The sequence below is a fragment of the Prionailurus viverrinus genome, chromosome B2 (assembly GCF_022837055.1).
Source record: "Prionailurus viverrinus isolate Anna chromosome B2, UM_Priviv_1.0, whole genome shotgun sequence".
In the NCBI taxonomy this organism is placed as follows: domain Eukaryota; kingdom Metazoa; phylum Chordata; class Mammalia; order Carnivora; family Felidae; genus Prionailurus; species Prionailurus viverrinus.
The window spans coordinates 139,336,008-139,359,171 of NC_062565.1; the positions used below are offsets into that span (position 1 = coordinate 139,336,008).

The 23,164-nt window shown below is 41.5% G+C and overlaps 2 protein-coding genes across 4 annotated transcripts in view; one reads left to right on the forward strand and one right to left on the reverse strand.

The window, feature by feature from the left end:
• The window catches only part of OPRM1 (opioid receptor mu 1), a 168,367-nt gene that overhangs the window by 83,752 nt on the left and 61,451 nt on the right, over positions 1–23,164 (forward strand). The gene's annotated exons all lie outside the window — the stretch shown is intronic.
• IPCEF1 (interaction protein for cytohesin exchange factors 1) overlaps positions 8,979–23,164 on the reverse strand; it is a 181,890-nt gene continuing 167,704 nt past the window's right edge. For all 3 annotated transcript variants that reach the window (XM_047858607.1, XM_047858608.1, XM_047858609.1), the window contains 2 exons: positions 22,308–22,501; positions 8,979–13,850 (listed from right to left, as the gene is read on the reverse strand). In XM_047858607.1, coding sequence (XP_047714563.1) covers positions 13,644–13,850; positions 22,308–22,501 — 401 coding nt within the window. In that variant the 3' untranslated portion in view covers positions 8,979–13,643. The remainder of the gene's footprint in view (positions 13,851–22,307; positions 22,502–23,164) is intronic.

The following is a 23,164-nucleotide window of genomic DNA, read 5'->3' on the forward strand; positions in this document are numbered from 1 at the left end:
GTGCTGGGAACTCCTGTTCTACTGTTTTGCTGACACCTCTCCCCTTGCTTGGACTTTCATAGGAATTTCATTAAACGTGTGTCAATTTGGGGAAAAGCGACATCTTTGCTATGTTGAGATTTCTAACTTGTGAACAAGGTATGTCTCTCTAGTTATTTAGATTTCTTTGATTTCTTTCTTCAGTGTTTTTTACTTTCAAGCATATAAGTCCTATCTATACATTTTTGTCAGATAAACACCTAAGTATTTCATTTTTTGAATGATTATAGATGGTATCCTATTTTTAATTTTAGTATCCATGTGTCCATCGCAAGGATACGGAAATACAACTGATTTCGTGTGTGTTCATCTATCCTAAACCCTGTGATTTTGCTGAACTCCCTTACTAGTTCCAGGAGGTTTGTGTTTGTCTTTTTTTTTCTTAAGATTCTTTGGGATTTTCTACACAGTCATGTCATCTGCAAAAAGGGGAAACTGTATTTTTCCCATGTCATCTGTAGGACTTTTATTTCCTTCTTTTGTCTTATCACACTGGCTAGCACCTCCAGCAGTTGGGAATAAGAGTGGTGAGAGTGAACATCTTTGTCTTTTTCCCAGTCTTGGAGGAAAAGCATTCAGTCTTCCACCATTAATTATAATATTAGCTATGGGGGTACCTGTGTGGCTCAGTCGATTAAGCGTCCAACTTCAACTCAGGTCATGATCTCCCAGTTCACGGGATTGAGCCCTGTGTTGGGCTCTGTGCAGACAGCTCAGAGCCTGGAGCCTGCTTCGGATTCCGTGTCTCACTCTCTCTCTGCCCCTCCCCACTCACACTCTGTCTCTCTCTCTCAGAGATAAACATCAAAAAAAATTTAAATAATAATAATATTAGCTATAGATTTTTGAATTCTCTCTCAAGTTAAGGACGTTCCCATCTATTCTTATTTTGTTGAGTTTTATTATGAATAGGTGTTGAACTTGTCAAATGAATTTTCTGTATCAGTTAACATAATCATGTGAGTCTTCTTTAGCTCATTGATATGATAGATTTCTTGATTGATTTTAAATATTGAACCAGCCTTGCATCCCTAGAATAAACTCCACTTGGTCATCGTACATACTTCTCTTTATATATTGCTGAACTTTATTATTGCAAGAATTTCAAATCTACATTTATGAAAGATATTGGTCTATTTTTTTTCTCCCAATTTTATCTGGTTTTGGTATTAGTGTGACAGCAGTCTCAGAAAGCAACCTGTTCCCTACAACTTTTGGCTTCTCTCCGCCAAACTTCAATCCTAACAGTCCCACAGGCCCTGTTACTTTGCTTGTCCTTTACATCAGCCTCATCTGAGGTCCTTTGAGCAATCAACTAAGTGTGACCTTATCTCAACCCCAATTGTGAGCCAGTTCTTTTTCATGTGTTTTCAAGTTCTGTTCAATTAAGTGGTGGGTTTAAATTCCCTGAACTTACTCTGCCCAGAGTGGAAAACTTGCAGCCAGAATAACACAGTCACATTTCGAACAGAGCAGAACACCTGGTCATTAATATGTACGTACACATATGCATATATATCCACAGGTATAATATATGTTCAATGGAAAGTACGTTAATATTTATTTTGATGACTTTTCTACAGGAAGCCAAATTGCCTGTTTCATTAATACATCTTGTATTTTTCTGACTTAATGCTGTCCCTTTGTGTCTCAGACTAGCATACCTGGTCCCTCTGTTCTGCTCCATCTATAATCATAACTCAAAATCCAGCTCAAACCTCCCCTCCCTTCTAAAGCCCTCCTTCACTGCTCCAGGACATAGTTTTCTCTTCTTCATCTGCACCTTTTATAATTATTGTCTGTGATATACATTTGACAATGAATTTATTCTTCCCCGGGTCAGGAGGCAAAGATTAATAAGAAAGACTAACACCACAACCTTCACTTGTATCAGCCCCTGAAGGGCAGTTTGAATAAAACGCTGAGAGTATCTTTTAAAGAGGCAAATGAGGGGCGCCTGGGTGGCTCGGTTGAGCGTCCATCTTCAGCTTAGGTCATGATCTCACGGTTTGTGGGTTCGAGCCCCGCATCAGGCTCTGTGCTGATAGCTCAGAGCCTGGAGCCTGCTTCAGATTCTGTGTCTCCCTCTCTCTCTGCCCCTCCCCCACTCACGCTCTGTCTCCCTCTGTCTCAAAAATAAATAAACATTAAAAAATGTTTTTTTAAAAAGAGGCAAATGAATTGCACTTGAGTCTGGGAGGGCCTGATGACCTACTAGTAAGCATTCATCAGCTATTTTCATTTCTAAGAAAATTGAATAAATGTACTTCCTGCTCTTTTTTCAATAAAATACAACTAAATATTGAAAACAGAAAAACAATAGAGAAAGTTATTAAGTTAAAAGGCATTAGTGAAAAGATCCATAAAATTGACAAATGTCTACCAAGGCTGACAAAGAAAAAAAGAGAAGACAAATTATCAATATCAGGAATTAAACAGGAGTTATCAGTATAAACCCTGCAGACATCAAAAAGATGATAAGGAGATATTATGAACAACTCAACCCAAATAAATTTAGCAACATAAATGAAATGGACAAATTCCTCAAAAATGATAAACTATCACGACTTGTCCAATATGAATAATTTGTATATGCTATACTAAGAAAACAGAATTTGTTATTTAAAAATTTCCCCCCCCCAAAAAAGATGTCTCCAAGCCCAGATAGTTTCACTAAAGAATTCTACCAAACTTTTAAAGAATAAATAACACCAATGCCACACAATCTCTTCTAGAAAATAGAAGAGAATATTTCCCAATTTGCTTACCTATGATCACTGTAAATATACATGGATTAAATTGTCCAGTCTACAGAGTAGCTAATGGGGAAATAATAAGATCCAACTTCATGGTGTCTACAAAAGACTCACTTTAGCTTTAAGGATATAGTTTAGCTACACAGTTGAAAGTGAAGGGATGAAAATACATATTCCATGCAAATGGTAACCAGAAGAGAGCATGTACGGATATACTTACATCAAGACGAAATAGAGTTTAAGTTAAAAACCATCAAAAAAAGACAAAGAAGGTCAGTATATAACGATAAAGTGTCAATCCGTCAAGAGAATATAAAAATTATAAGTATATATGCCCCCCAAATTGCTTCATAACACAATGCCACAAAGTGGGAGACTTCTAAACAACAGAAATTTCTTTCCCATAGTTCCAGATGCTGGAATTTCAAGATCAGGGAATGAGCATGGTTCAGGTGAGAGCCCTCTTCCTGACTACACACTCCTGACTTCTTGATTTATCATCACATATTGGAAAGAGAGTGAGCTACTGCCCTGGACCCTTCTTAGAACACTAATCCCACTCATGAGGGCTCCACCTTGGTGACTCCATTATTTCTCAAAGGCACCTCCTCTTGTTATCACCACATTGGGGATTAGATTTCAACATATGGATAGTTTACGATTTTTGAGGAATTTGTCCATTTCATCTATGTTGCTAAATCTATATGAAACGTTCAGTCCACCTTAGTGATGTTATGTGGGACCCCATACATCAATCAAACATTCTATGAGCCATGGAATGGTAGTGTTGGCTGAGGAACTGTAGAAAGGCTAATCCATGGGTGGATACTCGTCAATCCTAGTTGGAATGAAACATTGCCTTTTCCCAGGTTGAAGGGGTCCAACCTTATCAACTTACCAACAAGTATTTGTTAGGTTTCCTCAGATCCTGGTCCTGAGTCCTTTTGGGGACTCAGCATTGGTTTTTGTTACTAATGGACTAGATATTCAGCAGCAGCAGCACCAGCTTTCAGCTTGATGACAAAATGCATGTTCTGGGACCCATGATTAGCCTCCATCTCTGTAACCATTGTTTCTCTGCCCATGAGCTCACTGCACAAGCTCTGGAGTAGTCAATGACAGAGGCTAGTACACATCAACTGGCTGACTCACATTGTCCCCTTGGTTACCTAGTACTTCTTTTTTTCATTTTTTTATTAAATGTTTATTTTTGAGAGACAGATTGCAAGAGGGGAAGGGGCAGAGAAAGGGAGACACAGAATCTGAAGCAGGCTCCAGGCTCTGAGCTGTCAGCACAGAGTCTAACACGGGGCTCGAACCCATGAAGCACAAGATCATGACCTGAGCCAAAGTCGGCTGCCCAACCCACTGAGCTACCCAGGTGCCCCTGCTTAGTGCTTCTGAAATGATGCTCTTTGATGGGTATTAACATTTAAGGCAAAGATCAGATCTTCACATATTACGCCCACTCTTATGGGTAGATTCTCAAGTTTCTCCCCCAGACCTCCTTGTCCTTGATTTTCCTTGGGCCACTTCTCTCTCCACACAAAGTAGATGACCTGGTGCATTGCCTGAAGCTCAGACTCCTGGGAGGTTTTCCACTCACCAGTGGCTTTTAGAAAGTGAAACTTTGGGCAGGAACAGTCATTTCTGGCTAGAATTCACATGTCAACTCAACCCATTAATGACCTAAGTTCAAGCTTTTTCTTCCTCTATCTGACAGAGAACTCCCCCAGGAAGTCAAATGCGTGAACAGAGTGAGAGGTAATGACTCAATACTGGCAAGTGGCTTCAGTGCCTGAGTCGTTTGTTCATGCAATGAATTACTTCTGCACCACCCTAACTTAGGTCTATTAGTACCCACTTCATAATGTTTAGTTCTGGCTGCAAAGTTAGCTGATACTCCATGGTTAGAAACTCTACCACAGTTAGTATCTATGAGGGCTAAATACCATTCCAGAAACTTTTTTTTTTAATGGTGACTCTTTATTGCAAATGGCAGGGCCTTGGTCCAGTGACTCTCATATTACCACGGCCTCTTCCTGCTACAGAGACCATTCTTGTTCTGGGCCACACTCAAAACTAGAAACTTCCCATGTCAGTCACTGAATAAAGCCAGAACAATCTTCACAAGTAGAGAATATTTTGCCTTGAAAACTGAAACAGGCCCACCAAGCATAATGTTTCCTTCTTACTGACAGAAGTGCAAGATACAATAACTTTTCCTCTACTTTAAATGACATGTCCTTGCTTTCCCCAGGTTATCAGGCCCCTAAAGAGTTCGCATATTTGGTAGGCTCCTGAATCTCTGTAGGGTTTATCTCTCACTCTCTGAATCCTTGTATCTAATCATAGCCTCCAGAGCACTTGCTACTTCTTGCTCATCAAGTCCTTACCGTTTATTACATGATATTATCAATAGAGTGGACTGATGTGTTGTTCTATGGAACATCATGTTATGTCCTGTTTCAATGGTCCACTGTCAGAGGAGGGAAGAAAATGCCTTAACTTTTTTACTGTTTTGTGACATAGAGCAGCAGAATTAATATAGACCTAGAGCAAGGCCGTAAGTGTGTATGGTCATTCATCACATAAAAACATGAAGTGCCTCTGACCCTCCTTCATGATGGATGTTGAAAAAAACATACTTACCTAGCCAAAGTCCATGTACTTGAGGCTGTAATCTGCCCTAGGAAAGATACCACATACAACACAGCAGCTACAATTGGGGTTCTAGTCTGGTTAAGCTTGCAAGAATCCAGTATAATTTGTCATGATCCATCATGGTTCATCAGGAGTCAAACTGGTAAATTGGTATGAGTTGGGACCACTCACCTTATATTCTTTTTATTTCAAATTCTTTTTAATGTTTTTATTTATTTTTGAGAGAGAGAGAGAGAGAGAGAGAGAGAGACAGAGAGCACGAGTGGGGGAGGGGCAGAGAGAGAGGGAGACACAGAATCAGAAACAGGTTCCAGGCTCTGAGCTCATGAACTGCAAGATCATGACCTGAGCCAAAGTCAGATGCTTAACCAATTGAGCCACCCAGGTGCCCCTAACCTTGTATTCTTAAAGTCTTTTAGGGTGACACTAATCTGTCATTCCCATTGCATAAAATATTGGTTTTTATTTACTATCTTTCCTAAAGGAGGTAGCTTCAAGCCTTTTATTTGGCCTCTCTTACCACAAAAGCTTTTAGAACCAGCATAAGAGTTCTTCCAGCCACTAAGTATGGCCATTCCAATTATATATTCAGAAAACAAAAGATAAAGGCCATTCATCACTTGACTTGTATATGCCCCTACCCTACCCTAACACAGTGGCCATAATATTTGGGGATGGTTCCTAAGAATCAGCAACAAGTTAGGTCCCATATCCAATTTCCTTTGAAAATATACATACTGTATATTGTCGGCTTCCTGTATATCTTGTCTCTTCTATAGAAAAGCCATTTTCTATCAGCAATCTCCAAAGATCTGGTCAGCACCAGTCCCAGGCTGTCATTCTGACCTTGCTGCCCATGACAGTAATTCTGACTACCTTGCTGATGACTGGTAAGTGCTGCCAGCTGGCCCCAGCTAGTCATGGGCCAGGGCCACCCCGGTTGGGCATGGGGAAAAGAACCTCCTGGCTTAGGCAGCTCTCATTGAGCTGAGAACAGTTCTCTGGAAATGGGGGATGCTGTTAGCTACAAAACCTCATAGCAACTGGGGAAGGAAAGATCTGGCCAGGTGAAGGGTCCTGGGCAGGCATCCGCTGCGTCCACAACAATAACCTCTGGCATTAGGATAATAACTAGCTAAATACCCAAGCGCGCTGTTTTCCTGAGAATTTTGTCCCTTCTCTACACCTCCCACTCTAGACAGAATTGCCAAGACAGACTGAGTGGAGATTTCAGTGTTGGTAGAGTGTTTATTACTTCCTAAAACATATGACTAGAAAAACTAACAGAGCAGCATCCTAGAATTACCTATAAATACAGGTTTCCTTGTTTGTTCATTTGGTTGTTTGTTTAAGAGAAAAGATGAACATAATGGTCAGATTGTGATTTACAAGGGCCAGGACCTCTAAAAACTCTATGCTTGTCAGAACATTTGAACATCAAAAATACGTTTGAACATCTGCACTCACAAGAATCTCTTTATCCTGTGACTTGGCCAAACCCTCGGTCAGTCTGACATGGCACAGGGCAGCTCACAAACCCAAGAATATGAAGTCTAGATATCCTTTGCTTTATGATTCTTGTTGCTTAAAAGTGACTAATGCTTTGTCTTAAATGCAGGCATTATTAAACCCTGATCTGGTTGTTAAAATACTGTTACCTGTTACATCTGGGTACATGTGATTTTAAAAGCTAAGACTTTGTGGGGGGGGGGCAGGCTGGGACCCCTGGATGGCTCAGTTGGTTAAGCCGCCAACTTCCGCTCAGGTCATGTCTCACGGTTCGGGTCCATGAGTTCGAGCCCCACGTCGGGCTCTGTGCCAACAGCTCGGAGCCTGGAGCCTGCTTTGAATTGTCTCTCTGCCCACCCCCACCCCCCAACTAGTGCTCCGTCTCTCTCTCTCTCTCTCTCAAAAATAAACATTAAAAAAACACTTTTTTAATGTTTATTTTTGAGACAGAGAGACAGAGCATGAACGGGGGAGGGTCAGAGAGAGAGGGAGACACAGAATCTGAAGCAGGCTCCAGGCTCTAAGCTGTCAGCACAGAGCCCGACATGGGGCTTTAACTCACAGACCATGAGATCATGACCTGAGCCAAAATCAGAGGCTCAACTGACTGAGCTACCAGGTGCCCCTAAAGAAACATATTTTGTTTTTAAAAACCTAAGACTTTTGTTTTCTCCTCATAAAGATGGAATTACCTTTCTTATGTGAACATATTTTGATGAAATCAAATTCAAGTCGAGTAGTATGACAAAGAACTTTCATGCCTGTGCTTAAAACTTGGAAATCTAGAATTTCTGGGAGAAATCAATGGTTCAGAAATTGATGGGACTACGCAGGCTATTTGAAAATGGAGGCTTGCAGTAGGCAGAACAATGGTCATCTCCTAATCACTGGAAATTGTGTGTGCACCCCAAAGGGGGAATCAAGGTTGCAGATTGAAGTCACGTTGCTAATCAGCTGGCATTAAAATGGAAAGAGTCTCCTGGATCAATCAAATGGACCCAATGTAATCACAAGGGTCCTTAGAAGCAGGTGTGACTAGGAAGAAGTGTGCACAGAGATACGATATTGCTGACTTTGGAGTTGGACGAAGGGAGCCAAGGAGCAAAGAATGTGGGGGACCTGAAGAGGGAAGGGAATGTATTCTCCCCTGGGCCTCCAGAGAAACATAATGTTGCCAACACCTTGATTTTAGTCCAAGAAAGCTAAAATATGACCTCCAGAACCATAAGAAAACACATTCTTTGAAGCTGCTAAATTTGTAATCTGTTACAGCAGCAATAGAAAACTATAAGATTGTTCTAGAAATCAGGAACACGCCGTACATATGCCTTTTGCTCATCCTTTTGGCCTAGAATAATTTTTCCCACTTCTATGTGGGAGCCTAGACATAATTGGTGGTAGCCCAATGGAGAAAACAGAGGGTAGGGCTGAACGTGCGAAGTGAGAACTGGGAGAGTGGGGGCGGGGGGGGGGGGATAACCCTTTGTTTGTGTAGACAGCAATTAAAGATGTGTGAATCCAGTTCGAATGCAGGTGAACTTCCTCCCTTCAGTGACCCAAACCAAAGGCAATTTATTATGATATTTCAATATTTGTTCATTTCTCCCAAAAACAGCTTACATGTTTTAGGGAACATACGTGCCACAGGTCTTAATTTTTATGATGTGCAAATTTTAAAAATTCTCTGAATAAAGTGTGAGTGCCTAACAATGTAACGTTTTTTTGTGGACCAACAATTTTGAAAAAATACATATTTTTACTAACAAGCCTGTAAGGTAAGGACCACTGGAGAATAACCACATCTGTTATTACTGAAACAGACTTTCCAACACAATTAAATGCTTTGAAAATAATAATAGTCTAGAATCAGTTATTCTTATGATGGCCACCAGAGGGCACTATAACCTTTACAGAAACTAAAAGCCCAGTCCTCAAACCCTTCCAGGGGGAGCTTGTTCTTGGAGGAAGCAGCACAGCAGGGCAGAAAATGAACACAGTAGTAGATTTCGATATTTTTTCCATGTCATTTTACTAGATATATTTTCTCTTGTTTTTATTTGTATCTTACAAGTCACTCTCAAAAAACAAAGCAGAAGAAATGAGCCGTGCCTCTTTTTTTCTGTTCAAAGAGGATAGGTGACAGAGAACGAAAGCACAATGACATTGAAGGTGTCATTTCCACATTATCATCTTGCCCCAAACACCATGCAGCTCTAACAGTCACATCCCCATCATGCAAGGACATTAAAGTCTACGGTGACTAAAAATTCTGGTTTTTATTATGGGATGCTAAATGTGTCCACGGGGCATGCTTCCCCTTTGGACGCAACATGAAGAAATATCAATATAGTGCAGTTAAGTCTCACAGGAAGAGATACGGACAAACTTTGTTTTTTAACGGAGAATCATTTTTAATGTCTTCTGTGGTCTATGGTAGAATGGGGAAGAGTAAAAATGTGCAGAGGAAGCAGGGAAATTGCTTCCTGTCTCACAACCTAGAAGAACACAGAGCTGTCAAAATCCTGTTCAGAGAGAGGAGCTTTCTGTGACGGCTGGAATTATTCCTGCTCCCTAACCCGCTTCATATGGGTTGTTAAAAATCAGTTTCAGGGGCTTTCCTTTTTCATTACATATTACAAAACCCTAGCAGGGCGGCCACCTGACATTTCTAGGACTCGATTTCTCTTGCGAGGTAAGTACACAAAAAATTAGAAGGAAAATAAATTGGACTCTCAAATATCATATTCTAATAGACTGAAGAAGAGATATACCCTAAAACGAACCAAAGGTTATTGGTTATTTTTAACACACTGGCCTGTTTTGGATGGGCATCCTCTGGACCTAAATTACCCACATCTTCTGCATGGCTTTGTATCAAAATGCTGCAGGAGAAGAAATTGGGAGAGGAAGGCTGAGGGCCTAACCCCGAGTCACCAGACTCCATCTCCAACTGGCTTTTAGAGGAAAACAAATGATCTCCATTTCTTCAACCACCTCTTACATCCACAGATCTCACAGCACCCAACAAGCATGGAAGTTACAGAAGGAAGGAAAAGGAAGCACAGTGATTGGGTCACACCGCAACTCATGGTCAACCCAGCAGTCGGTTGCTGCAGGAAGGGCAGCCCCTCAGCCCTGGGGAAGAGACCGTGCTCAAGTAAAAGAGCCTCCCCTCAGGCTCCCAGCCGATGACTTCACAAAAGCCACCCCGGCCACCCCGGCAATGCATGCACACTGCATGTCACAGGGCTGGGGCCCAACAGTGACTGCGCAAGGAACCGGGAGAGAGAAGAATGAGAGAAATGGGAGGAGTTTCTTTCCTCCCTGTCAAAAAAGGAGGAGTGATCACGCATCCCACCAAGACCACTGGGGAGGGAAAGGGACGGAAGCCTGAAACACGCATACATGCAAACAACAAAGTGCTACGTAAATATAAGGCTTGGGTTTCACACTGAAATCTGACTCCAAACGTAATCTTTCTTAGGCTTCTGGGAGTCTTGGCAGTAATATATACCTTATGATTCTTCTTAGGTCTTTGATGCCAAGCTGAGATTGTGCCGGAACAAAAACTTATTAAAAGTAATAGACGCCCTTCAAGTGTGGGACCATTTGATTCAGCACGTGCTGCAATGTTCCAGCCACGGAGGTATCCTATCAGGCACTAGTTTGGGTCTACAGGCTAACAATAGAGAGAAATGGTCCTCCACACAACCCCAAAGAGGAGTCCCATCCAGATCCTAATCCACAGCAGGTGCCACAGGTTTGGACCTGATTACACTCAGGTTCTCTGCTTCCTGAGCTGGCATGGTTCTGGGTCATTTCACAGCCTTCAGACCCTACATCTACAGGAATGGGCAAAAGAGTTACCCTGTGAACCCCATGAAACTACCCAAAATCCATTTCAGAGATGACCTAACCCTCAGGAATAAACTGGAAGTAATCCAGTTTTCCTAATATCCTTTGAAACAACAACAACAACAACAAAAAGGCTGAGTTATTCCTAAACTGAGTGTCAGGGAAAGTGTCACCCACTCTTCCTGTCACTTCCCACTACCCTCCACTTCCTCTTAGTGGCCACAGTTGAAGCTGGGACCTCACAGAGGCAGCCCCTTACTTCCTAACACAAAGCAATGCAGAGTGAAAGTGTTTTCAGAGGGTGAAACACTAACCAGAAGGTGAGCCTGGTCTAGAAGAGAGGGGGCAGGACGGGGCAGTTGGATCTCACTTTCATTGGGGGACATTCTGCACAGTATGTGCTTTAACAAAGCCAAAGCTTCTAGACTAACTTGACTTTGAAAAGTAACTGAAAGGTTTAATTCAGCAATCTCATGGACCTCTTTTGCCTTTAATTTGGAGTGCTCCTAAGGAATTTACCCTACACGGTCACCTAAGCGTGTATTCATGAAAAGCCAAAGCCAAAGTAAAGCACTGAGGTGTATTCACAAGCCCAGGCCAAAAGCTTCTGGGGCACCTCAATTTAGAAAAATTGTTTTGAAGTTTATAGGTTTGTATTTCAAGCCAAAGGAAAGAAGGTGGAATTATTAATTATTATGTCCATTATTATGTCTCCTTCTCTCAACAATCTGTTTACACTGTGAATCCTAAACAATTAACCTTCTAATAGCTGCTAATTGTAGAAATAATCAGTGATGATTCCCAGAGTAAAGACAGTAAAGCACTGGCCTCTCAAAGCAGGAGCTTCGGGGTCTAATCTGAGGACCTGTATGGTTGCGCCCAGAGCTGGGGCCAACAGAACATTCACCGGGACCAGGCCCCCTCTTCCAGGGAGTCCTTGGCCCAGCACACTCCACTTGGGATGGGTCCCCTTAAATGTTTACTGGGCCATAGGGACTGACATAATCTCTTATCTTACAAAAGCTTCTAGTACTCTGACTTGTTTCCTGTTTTTTTTTTTCTTTCTTAATACGAGGATTGTTGTTGTTTACAAAGTATTAACACTTCTGAGTAAAGATTGAGGAAATATTCAACAACTATTTCCATCTAGTTTGCAGATTAAAAAAGACGGTTATTTCCACTTGAATGTCAAGCCACACTTTGACTCTATAAAGCACACTGTGTTAGCCTGACCATTTGCTAGGGGTAAGGCCAAACTGGGTTTTTGCTGGGTTGTGGTTATTCTTATGAGAAATATTCATGATTAGTAATTAGTAATAAAATGAGTTCTCTTTAACAGACCCCCAAATTTCTATTAGACCTTAGACAAAACACCATATTAGCTGTGTTTCATTTGGTTTAGGGCTTGTGGGCATAAATGGCATAAAGCTTACAAAGTTTATTCACTACAAGAAATAACCTAAGATGAAAATCCTTTTCTGGTTAAAAGAATGCCTGACCACAGATAGAGAAATCTGAGCACTCTGGGTTGAGAAAGAGAGGGAGAGAAAGAGAAAGAAGCCAGAAAATGGAAGATTATTAACGCATGCCTCCGTATTTATCCCACAAGATATCCTGAGCATTCCTCATACAGCATAGTGCAACATAATAACTCCAGTGAATCAACAGTATTCCTACTTTCTCAAGCAAAAAAGTATATACTTAGAGAATATACATTGAGCAAAATGTATAATTACCATCTTTTACAACACTAGTAATTTGACCTTCTATAAATATACTTAAATAACAAACATTATAGAGAGCTATTCACAGAGGACCCGAAGTGAGACATAAACATACAAAAATAAAATAATCATATTTTAACTCTTTTGTTGTTTTCATTGGGTTTTCTGGAGTCAGGATATCAAAACCATTCAGACACCAGAATCGTCTTGTCAATCTTGATCCTGGGGAAACTGGACATAAATTGACACTGTGCAGAGGCACCACACCCAGGGACGAACGCAGCAAACATTCCCTGCTGGACTTATTTCTATCTCCTACAGTGGTTTAGAAAGGCTAGGAGGGAGTGGAGGTCTCGAAGTGTAATGAAACGTATTTCTGTAGCTGCTCTGTGGAAAGGAAACTTTAATCAGATCCCCCCCACCTGGGTAGAGTGTGGAAACATCAAGCTGTCCTTTGAGAGAGTGGGAAGATAGGGCACACCTCCTCCTCGGGCTCTCCCACACACCACTCGCTCTGAAGTATTTCTCAGCTCACGGAAAAGGCACCACCATTCTGGACCAAAGGCAAGAGATTTTGGTTCCACAACACCACAACTGTCTCGTTCCAGTTGCTGCCGCAAAACACATTCCTCCACTCAAAACATAAATGATTCGAAGAATTCAACTACCCAACCCAGTGGAATATGTACATCCTTACATTCTTCTTTTGGAAAACACAACACTTCTATGAATAATTATCCTTGGTAGAACGTGATCTTTGTCCATTAGAATCTTCGTCCCGCTGTCGTTCTCTTGAGGGCGAAGAACAGAATACACATTTCTCACATCCCACCTAAAGCCTAGCATAACCGTGAGCTCCTAGGAGGGACACGGTGTTTGTTCAACTGAGCTCAATCTCTCCAGTCTCCATGTAAGCACTGCCACCGGAAGGAGGGCTCCTGTTGCCAACACAGTAGGTCCTCACCTAAGTCGTGTCTTTAGAGGACTAGCCACCGCTTGAGGAATTGGTTTCAGTTTTCCTTTTAAGGAGAGCTCTCGCAACATCTTGAAGAGCTGCTTGGGGTATGATAAAAGGGGAGAGAATGTTGGCTTGTTCTCAGATAGAATTTCCAACATGGGCAGAGGAAGGTGGTTTCTCGAGTCCCTGGGGGGTGCCCTCGTGGGCAGACGTGGGGGCCCGCTGCTGCTGATAGATATCCTGGATCAGCAGGGTGTTCATCAACTTCCACTCCCTGTATTTTCTGGCTGTCAACTTCGGATCGTCCAGCAACTGGTTAATCATGGCCAGGTCATGTTCTTTACACTGTCCAAGAAGGAAAAAAAAAAAAAAGGAGGGGGGTGGGGAGATGTAGTGAGTATTTTAATTTCAATAAACCCTCTTCAAATCTTTTACAAATACACATATACATTTGCCATAAAATTATCAAAGTGTTTTCACACATTAATATTCTAATCCGGAAGCCTAAGAGATATGACAGGACATTCATTTGCATACATTTGCCAAGAAGACGTTAAGTTCTCCTACCCAAGGGCCAGTAGAAGAACCTAGCCAGGATCTTCCCTCACCGACCCTTATTCCACACCTCAGTAATGTTTCTATCTCAGAGTGACCATTATTTCTTCTACAACTTACAACTGTATAATCATTTCATTGACCACCCAAACTTCACTAAGTAAAACTGGGATGTAGTACGTTCCCTAAGACACAAGATGGCACAAAATATATCTTTATTAAATTATCTTCATTTTTAATAGCTCACGTGCATGTATTTAGTTAACACACACTGAATAAACATATAGGCTACCTTTTTGTTCAAAGAAAAGACTACTAGCCTCCCATCAAAACAGTATGTGTTTCGATGATACTAATGGAACAAACGATCTATCTGTATTGTTTTACCCTGTCTCCTCTGTAACCAGTAACACACACGTCTGAAATGCCTGGGTCAGGTGAAGAGAGTGTTCTGTAGCCAAGGAATGAGAGAAAAATGAGGTGTAACAGCCTCCACGTTCAATAACGGTCGCTCAGTCCTGAAAATTTTATCTCAAGTCTATTCTTGTTTCCATCATCCATCTGACCATAATCCTAATCCAATTCATCACACCTGATGTGTCCCTGCCCCTAATCCTCACTTTAAATCCACCCTCCACGGGCAGTGCAGGACATCCACCCAGAATGCCGAGTCCTCTGAATCGTCCTCCTTCATGTCCAAGGTCCTAAGGATTTGAGCTCTATCTGTTGATCCCCACGCCCTTCTCATTTTCTGCTGTGTTGATGTGCATTCCCGCCCCCCCGCCCCACACGATGCCAGTCCACACTCCGCGATGTTGTGCCACAGGCAGGACCTTCCATATCTTTCTTCTGGTGAACTCTACTTCCTGGAGTTGCCTTCACATGGAACAGTTTCCAATCTTTCTTTACCGGATTTTACTATAACTCATAAATCTATACTCACTTCAGGCATCCTGTTCTCCAGAAAATCTTCTCTGAACCCCTAAATGCACTGAGAAGCTTTATTTATGCTCTCATGCCTTCCAATGCTTAGAACTTAACATGTTATACTTAGATGTTCATGGATCTGTCATGCCACCTACTCTTAAGCTTCTTTTTTAATTTTTAAGTGTTTTTTTTATTTTTGAGAATCAGAGAGACGGAGCATGAGTGGGGGAGGGGACGAGAGATGGGGAGACACAGAATCCGAAGCAGGCTCCAGGCTCCAAGCTGTCAGCACAGAGTCCAATGCGGGGCTCAAATTCACGAACTGTGAGATCATGACCTGAGCAGAAGTCAGACGCTTAACCGACTGAGCCACCCACGTACCCCGTATTCTAAAGCTTCTTAAGAAAATCGACATTTTATTCATTCCCGTGTGTCTTGCACGTAACACAATGCCAAGTGCCAGGGAGACAGTCAATACATGTTTATTTTAAACCAATCTTTCTGCCTATCCCCAGGCCACCATGCGTGTAGCTAAAAATTCACAACCGGAATCAGGGGTTGTAGTTCAAATTTATGACCAGTGCCACTAAGTGCCTTTCACTATTATCCATTAGTCATATTTTCCTACCCCTTTTTTCTCCCAATCTCCCAAATTACTATTTCAAAACCTTCCATCTCTTCCCAAATCTCCTTCCCTCCCCCATCCTCCTTTGCAGTTGAAGACCTTGTTTTCTATTTTTTTTTTTTTTGAGGAAATGGAAACAATCAAAAGAACACTTCTCCCAAGTTCCTACTGCCCACTCCCTATATCAACACAAGCACATCCCTGCCTTGCTTCCTGTTCTTTTGGATAAAATATCTGTGCTCCTAGCAAAGGCCAGTCTCCACTTGTGCACTGTCACCCACTCCCTCATACTCAAGAAACCCACTCTGGCAATTCTCCCCTCTTCCCTGCGACTCATTAACTTCCCATCTCTATCTACTTGCTCATCATATGTGCCGTTACCTCTCCCATCTTCAAAGCCTTCTCAAGCCCACATCCCTGCTCCAGCAAAGGCTCTACTCCTCACCTTGTCTCCAATGTCCCCTTGCCCATTCTCTCATAGAACCACGCCCATCACGGTTCAACCCGAACTCCTCTTGCTCAGGCCATCAATGACCTCCATGTTGCTAAATCCAGTAACTACCATTAACTTACTTACCAACAGCATCTAAAACTATCGGCTCCTCCTTCTTAAATACTTTCATCGCGTCATTTCTGTGACACATTTTTCTCATCCCCAAAATGGCCATTTATTCTAAATCTCTATTGCTGATTCCTCATTCTAGTCCAATCTCTTAAGATTGGAGAGCTCTAGAATCTCAGCCTTTAGCTGCGTCTGTATGTACATCCACGTTCTTGGTAATCTCATGTCTCCCATTCTCCCTATGCACTAAGGGTCACAAATTTATTTTGCAAGCCTAATCTCTCCCCTGAACTTCAGACTTGTTTGTCTACACCCCCTCTTCTGCAGCTCCACCTGTACGTGAACGGGGCATCTCAAATGTAACACGTCCAAAACGAGGCTCCTATTATTCTCTAAGTGTCCCACCCACCCCAATTTCCAGTACTCATTGAAACCTCTTCCCGCCATGGCCTTTTGCAAAGCACCCAATGGCAATTCCACATTTCCAGTGGCTCAGGCCAAACACTGGAGTCACCCTTGACTCCTTCTCTCACTGCCAGTCCACCAGCAAATCCGGAGCTCTACTTTCCAAATATGTCAAACTACAGCACACCTGTGTTCAGAACCTTCCAAAGGCTTCCTATCTCACTGAGTTGAAGTTAAGGTATTAGCAGTGGCACTAAGGCACTATGTGATGGAATCCCCCATTGCCTCTCTGAGCTGTTTTCTCCATGCTCCAGCCCCCCAAAACACTCCAGCCAAACAACCTCCTTGCTCTTCCTTAAGCCTACTAGGCATTCCCGGACCAAGGCACTTGCATTTTTGTTCTTTGCCTGTAACATTCTGCCTCAGATAGCCTCAAGACTCACTCCCTTCTTTTCAGATTTCACTCAAATTTCATCTTTCAAAAAGGCTTTTCATGCCTTTCCTAATTAAAAATCATCCATCAGCATTCCTCACCCCCACTTCTATTCTCTATCAAATCTATCATCATTTAGCGTACTATAAAATTGTTTTATTTACTTAGTTATTTTTATTTTCTCCTCTACCTAAACATAAGCTTCTTAAGGAAAGGGATTTTTGTCTCATATGCCCACTGTGAGACCCCAAGTGCATCCAAGAACGGTTCATACGTGGTAGACATTCACTAAATGCTTGCTGGAAAAAGAAAGAATATATGAAATAAAATGTGAATGAATAATTACCCATTTGCTTTTAAATCTCTTTTTTTAATGTCTATTATTTTGAGAGAGAGAGAGAGAGAAGAGAGAGCACAGAGGAAGGGCGGAGAGAAAGAGAGAGTTCCAAGTAGGCTTTGCACCGTCAGCATAGAGCACAGCACGGGGCTCAAACTCACCAAGCACAAATCGTGATCTGAGCCAAAATCAAGAGTTGGATGTTTAAATGACTGAGCTACCCAGGCACCTCTGCTTTTAAATCTTTTTTATATCGTGAACTCTATTTAGAGCCTAAGGAAATCCTCTCCATAAACAAACAAAAATGTTTACATGTATGTATTTTATATACATATTATTTATTACATACGTCCTATTTGTTTACATATAAATATATAGATATTTATATCTATACATTTGCATATCGTTTTAGAGATTCTAGAACTGGTAGCATTTATTCGATCCAAATGAGGGATCTGGTTTTAGATGATCACAAACATTGGCACAAAAATGTATTATTTGTTCTTCACACTTTATGTTTTACTTGGGGCATTTTACTACCTTTTGCTTCTTTTTTTTTTTCCTGTTTTCTTGAAATGTGGATCTCCAATAAAGTACTATGTACATACTAGTCTGAGTGGTAAGATTTATAATTCTGAATCAAGAGAGCAATAATGTGGTGACAGATGGAGGTTAAAATATACATATATATATATAAATATATATATATATATTTATATTTATATATATATATATATATATATATATACGGATTCCAGAAAGGAAAGAAAAATTGTGTAGTGGTAAAGTAACCAAGGAGTGATAACAAGCAGGTTGACCGTGAACCAGAAGCAGAGGGAAGGCAGGGTAGACGAGTGGGTAACTAGAAAAGATTGGTGGTAGAAAGTCAAGCAAGGCCAAGGGAGTTTTCTCTCTTCCCTCTGAGTTCTCAACACCTACATTCAGATAACAATCTTCCCCTCTAAAATAAAAATAAATAAGCTTTCTTCCTTTGGTATCACAATAGTGCTATTCATATGAAGTTATTTAAGGAGTTTTATTTTGTCCCTAAATTTTGACATCGGGGGTGAAACAGGTGATGGAGTTTAAAGAGTCCACTTCTCATGATGAGCAGCGGGTGTGGTACAAAAGTGCTGAAACACTATATTGTACACCTGAAACTGATATAACCCTTTATGTTAACTATACGGGAATGAAAACTTGAAACTCCGTAAGAAATTTTTAAATCTCTAGTTTCTTCCACACACAAAAAAATTGTGACATCCGCTTCAGAGAGAGATCCTAATATTTTATCAAAAGAACGAAGACCTTTGCAGAGTAACACAATGTGAAGAATTGATTCTCTTAAGGCAAAATGAATAAACCACCCCTCTAAATGTGATCAAAGGTTTCAGGAGAGGTCTCTTCAACTTTGGCCTGACACTTCTCATATAGTTCTCAGCTCTAAGCAGTTCAAGTTTCTTACCGTTTGGCTCAAGTCTGTGTTAAGTTCTTTTATGGATAAAAAGAAATTACTGTAGACGAGAATAGAAAGGAAGGAAATTAATAAAACAAAAAGAGCCTCTGAACTGCTTCCTAGCCCACGACTCAGTCAGCAGCGTGGCGCACTGGCCCTGCTTCTCCCTGCTGTGGTGCAGGAGGCCCACCAGACGCTTTGAACTACCTTTACGACATCCTCCTGGTCTCCTGGCAGGCAGGCGGGGTCTGGCAGGGCTTCCAGATAATACCATGAAAGAGACAATGCTATACTTTCCTTTTTCACTCCAAATAGTCAGTGCCTGATTCAAGAACTAAGCGCTGGAAATGTCTTCTACCAGAGCAGTTGAGGAAAGGAGGGTTCGTTTCTCTTTGGACACAGACCAGAATAACCCTGAGAGAAAGTTCCAGGCAGACCCATTAATCGTTCATTTTAAAATAAAGACATGTTTAGCCAAAAGTCAATGGATGTTGAGTTATCACAACTTCCTAAAGATCTACATTTAGTATATGACATGATAGTTCATTCAACATCCTGGAAGAATTCCCATGAAGAGAATTTGTTCCAATACAATCCCAATGCAGGGATTTTTCTTTATTTATGGAATGTGCCTATCACTAACATAAACATTATTGTTAGAAGTTTCCTTGTTTCTGTATGAAACAGTGTGTTTGTCCACACCGCATCTTTGAAGTATTTTTCAAATCACATTTATATTACAATGTAATATGTACAGAAAAGCACTCATATAAAAAGGCTTGTGCTTGATGAATTACCATGAAATGGACATATCTTGTAACCAAGCCACCACTGAGGTCAGAAGGTGACCTGAGAAGCTGTACTGTGGCCCCTTCCAGGCATCTCTCCTGTTCCCCTCAACTGCTCTGAATTTTAAAACAATTATAATTAAATGTGATTTGATTAAAAATAGCTAAAGTAAGTCTTAAAGACTTTTGACATGAATAATCATACATGTACTGAACGATCTTTCTCCAGTAAATAGGCCGATGTGCTTTTTTTCCCCAAAAGGCCAGTTTCCACATCAGCATGACTTCCCCCTCATGATGAGGTTCACAGGAGGACCGTATAACATGGATTATGTTTCCGCAGCCTAGCATTACATTTTTGTGAGGCCTAAGGGATCCTGTGGAAAGGGATCATTTCCAGCAATGTACAGAGACAACAGATATTCACATGGGTGTGGTAGACGCCCCCGAGATGGCCCCCTATGCTCCTTGCCTTCCTGGCATTCCCACCCTTATGTAATTCTCCCCTCCTTGAACACGGGCTGACTTTTATACCAAAGTTTTATGCTCCTAATGCACAGTGCCCTGTAACTGTAATATGGTGTCACTGCTGAGACAGGACTGATCCATCTTGCTCACTCACTGTTCCTGTCTTACTCACTCTGGGGAAAGCCAACTTCCATTTGGGAAGCTACCGTATGTTCACAGAGCAAGGAAATGTGTGAACAACTGGGACCTCAATCCAACAACATGCAAGGAACTGGATCCTGCCAACAACCATATGATAGATAGAGCCTAGGATCACATCTTCCCCAATGGAGGAATGAACAAAGTCCCGGCTGATGCCGGGATTGCAGTCTGTGAGAGACCTGGAAGAGAAACATCTAGCTCCATGCCAAGATTCCTGATCCACAGAAACTGTGAAAAGACAAATGTTCATTGTCTGTAGTTGGTAAATTTGGGGTTGTTACCTCACAATAGATAACTAATACACAGGGAGAAAAGAAAAAGCTGAATTCATAAATTCCATGGCCACAGTGCATGGAGAGCAAGAGGTCACAGAGAATCATATTATGGGCCAATAAAAGCTTTGAATTCTTTGTACAAACCTGGCCTCCCTGTGGCCAGGTCAGGGCATGGTCCTGTGACCATCTAGAGTCCTGAGTTGCTATTCTGTTCTTAGCTATTCTGCTAAGACCATAGTCTTTCTCCTTCTAGAAATGGCCTGAACTGTCCATCCTCTCCTTAGCATGTTCCTTGTTTCTCCCAACATGGACTGCAATATATCATCCATTGACATACATTTCCTCCTCCATGAATGTCCTTCCTTCTAACCCTAATATTCTTCATCTCTTACTCATGGGCCAGTTGTCAGCATCTTCATGACTTTGTCCCTAATGGCTTCAGAGAGGCGGCCATGTCCCTCCTCTGGGGCTACCAAAGCACCCAAGCTTGTATCAGCTACACCGCTCAGCAGACCGCATTCTATTTTCCTCTCTGTTCCACCATCCAGTGTGGTGCACTCAGTGGTCCCAGCGCCCAAGAATAGAGCCTGGTACACAGTAAGATTTAGGAAATATTGGTCTAATGAAAAATGTATTCACTCACATCAGTTATCACAAATAAAATCGTAAAATACTACACTGAATGACCAAACATGTTTACCAATTTCATACATACCATGGAATAGAACATTTTTGGCTCTGAAAGGAGTGCTACTAATGTCTATCATTAAACGTTAGAGAATTTCTCTACACTTTGTTTTTCTTTGTATAATTAAAATACTCCTCTTCCTTTTCTTTTTCAGCCTCATTTTTGCAGCCTCTTAGGATGCTTAGCTATTCTACTAACAGGGACATCTGACGAAGAGTCCCTCAGCTGTTTCTTTGTAGCCTTGGCTTTTGATTGCTGTTTCTTCCTGGAAAGAGACTCAAATTCTTGATGCAAAAGGACATATACAACCCAGAATGAAACTGCAGAATCTATCAAGGCTTTTCAGCATCTATAAATCTTCTGCTAATTTGGGACTATTTTACAAAGTATCCTGGCCTCCTCCTGTTCATGCTATAATCTACATGTGAAAGCAGGATGCTTTTGTTGTGAAGAACCATTTTAGTTGAAGAGGACCTGGAAATAGCCTCAGTACGTTTTGCGCCCTGTGCCTCATTCCCATTGTGAAAACACTTGCTAGTCTATTACCATCGAGTGTACCTTTTCCATTGCCTGTCTCTCACGTGTTTCTTCACTCCAGAGCCTACGTCTGAGAATCATGAAGTCTTGGCTCTATCTGAAATCTAGATATTTTCTTCTGGAAGTAGGAGAGAAGAAGAGTGGCACTCTTTAATGAATCCAATGAAATTCCAAAATCTTATGAATCTCACTGTTTATTCTCACAAGGTGACTATCCCAAGCCTTCATCAACATTTACTGTGCTAAGTAAAGGGTACAAAAAAAATTACACATGGTCCTTATCTTCTAGGAGCTTGACATTTGAACTTTTATACCAAAGTGAATGTAAAAATCAAGGCCTATTGTAGAAAAGTGCATTTGGTGCTACTGTGCAAATGTTCTAGTGCTTTAAGGAGGCCAAAGGTCATCCCAACCTACAGAGATTATAGTTACTTTTACTGCCCTCCCCTCCACCCAAACACACACACCGGTGAGCACGAATCTCTGCAGAAGCAGCCATTCCTTGCCCCACACCCAGAGTTTATCCACAGTCTGAAATTTTTTACCTTCAATGTGCTGTTCAAGGTTCGGATTTTGTGCAGTTTCTCATTTATGGATGGATTCTTACATCGCTTCACAAAGGACTTTCTCAGCTCCTTTTTGGTTGAAGGCCGTCGGTCCCCGAGAGGAGAGAGACTAGCTTGCTCCAACGATTTGTAGAGTCTCTCCATTTCATCATCTTCAGACACCTTTGTTTCCTCTATTAAAATAAAAATTTTTTAAAAAGCAATAACAATAAACCCAGTTGAAATCAAATTGAGAACATGAGACATTGTGGTCTGAACACCAGGCCCTGCTGACACTTGATCTCGCACTTCTAACTTCCAGAACTATGAGACAATAAATTTTTGTTGTCTAAGCCATTCAGTTTATGGTCCTTTGTAATGACAGCGCCATGTTCCCTTCGAAGGCACTAGGGAAGGCTCTGTTCCAGGCCTCTCTCCTAGATCCTGTCAGTTCCTTGGCTTGTGGCAGAATTCCAGTCTTCATGGGGTGTTTTCCCTCTGTGTATGTCTCTGTGTCCAAATTTCCTCCTTTTAGAAGGATGTCAGTCACATTGGATTCGGGGCTCTCCCTCCTGACCTCATCTTAACTAATTAAATCTGCAACAACCTCATTTCTAAGAAGGGCACATTCTAAGATACTTTTGAACTAGAATTTCAACATAGAAATTTTGGAACTCGTGACAGTCCACCATCTAGCTCCCTCCAAATTCATGTCCTTCTCACATGCAAAATGCATTCACCCAATCCCAACATCTCCAAGAGTCTTAACCCATTCCAACATCAATTCTAAGTCCAAAATCTAATCCAAATAGCATCTAAATGTGGTATTGGTGAGACTCAGAGAATGATTCATCCTG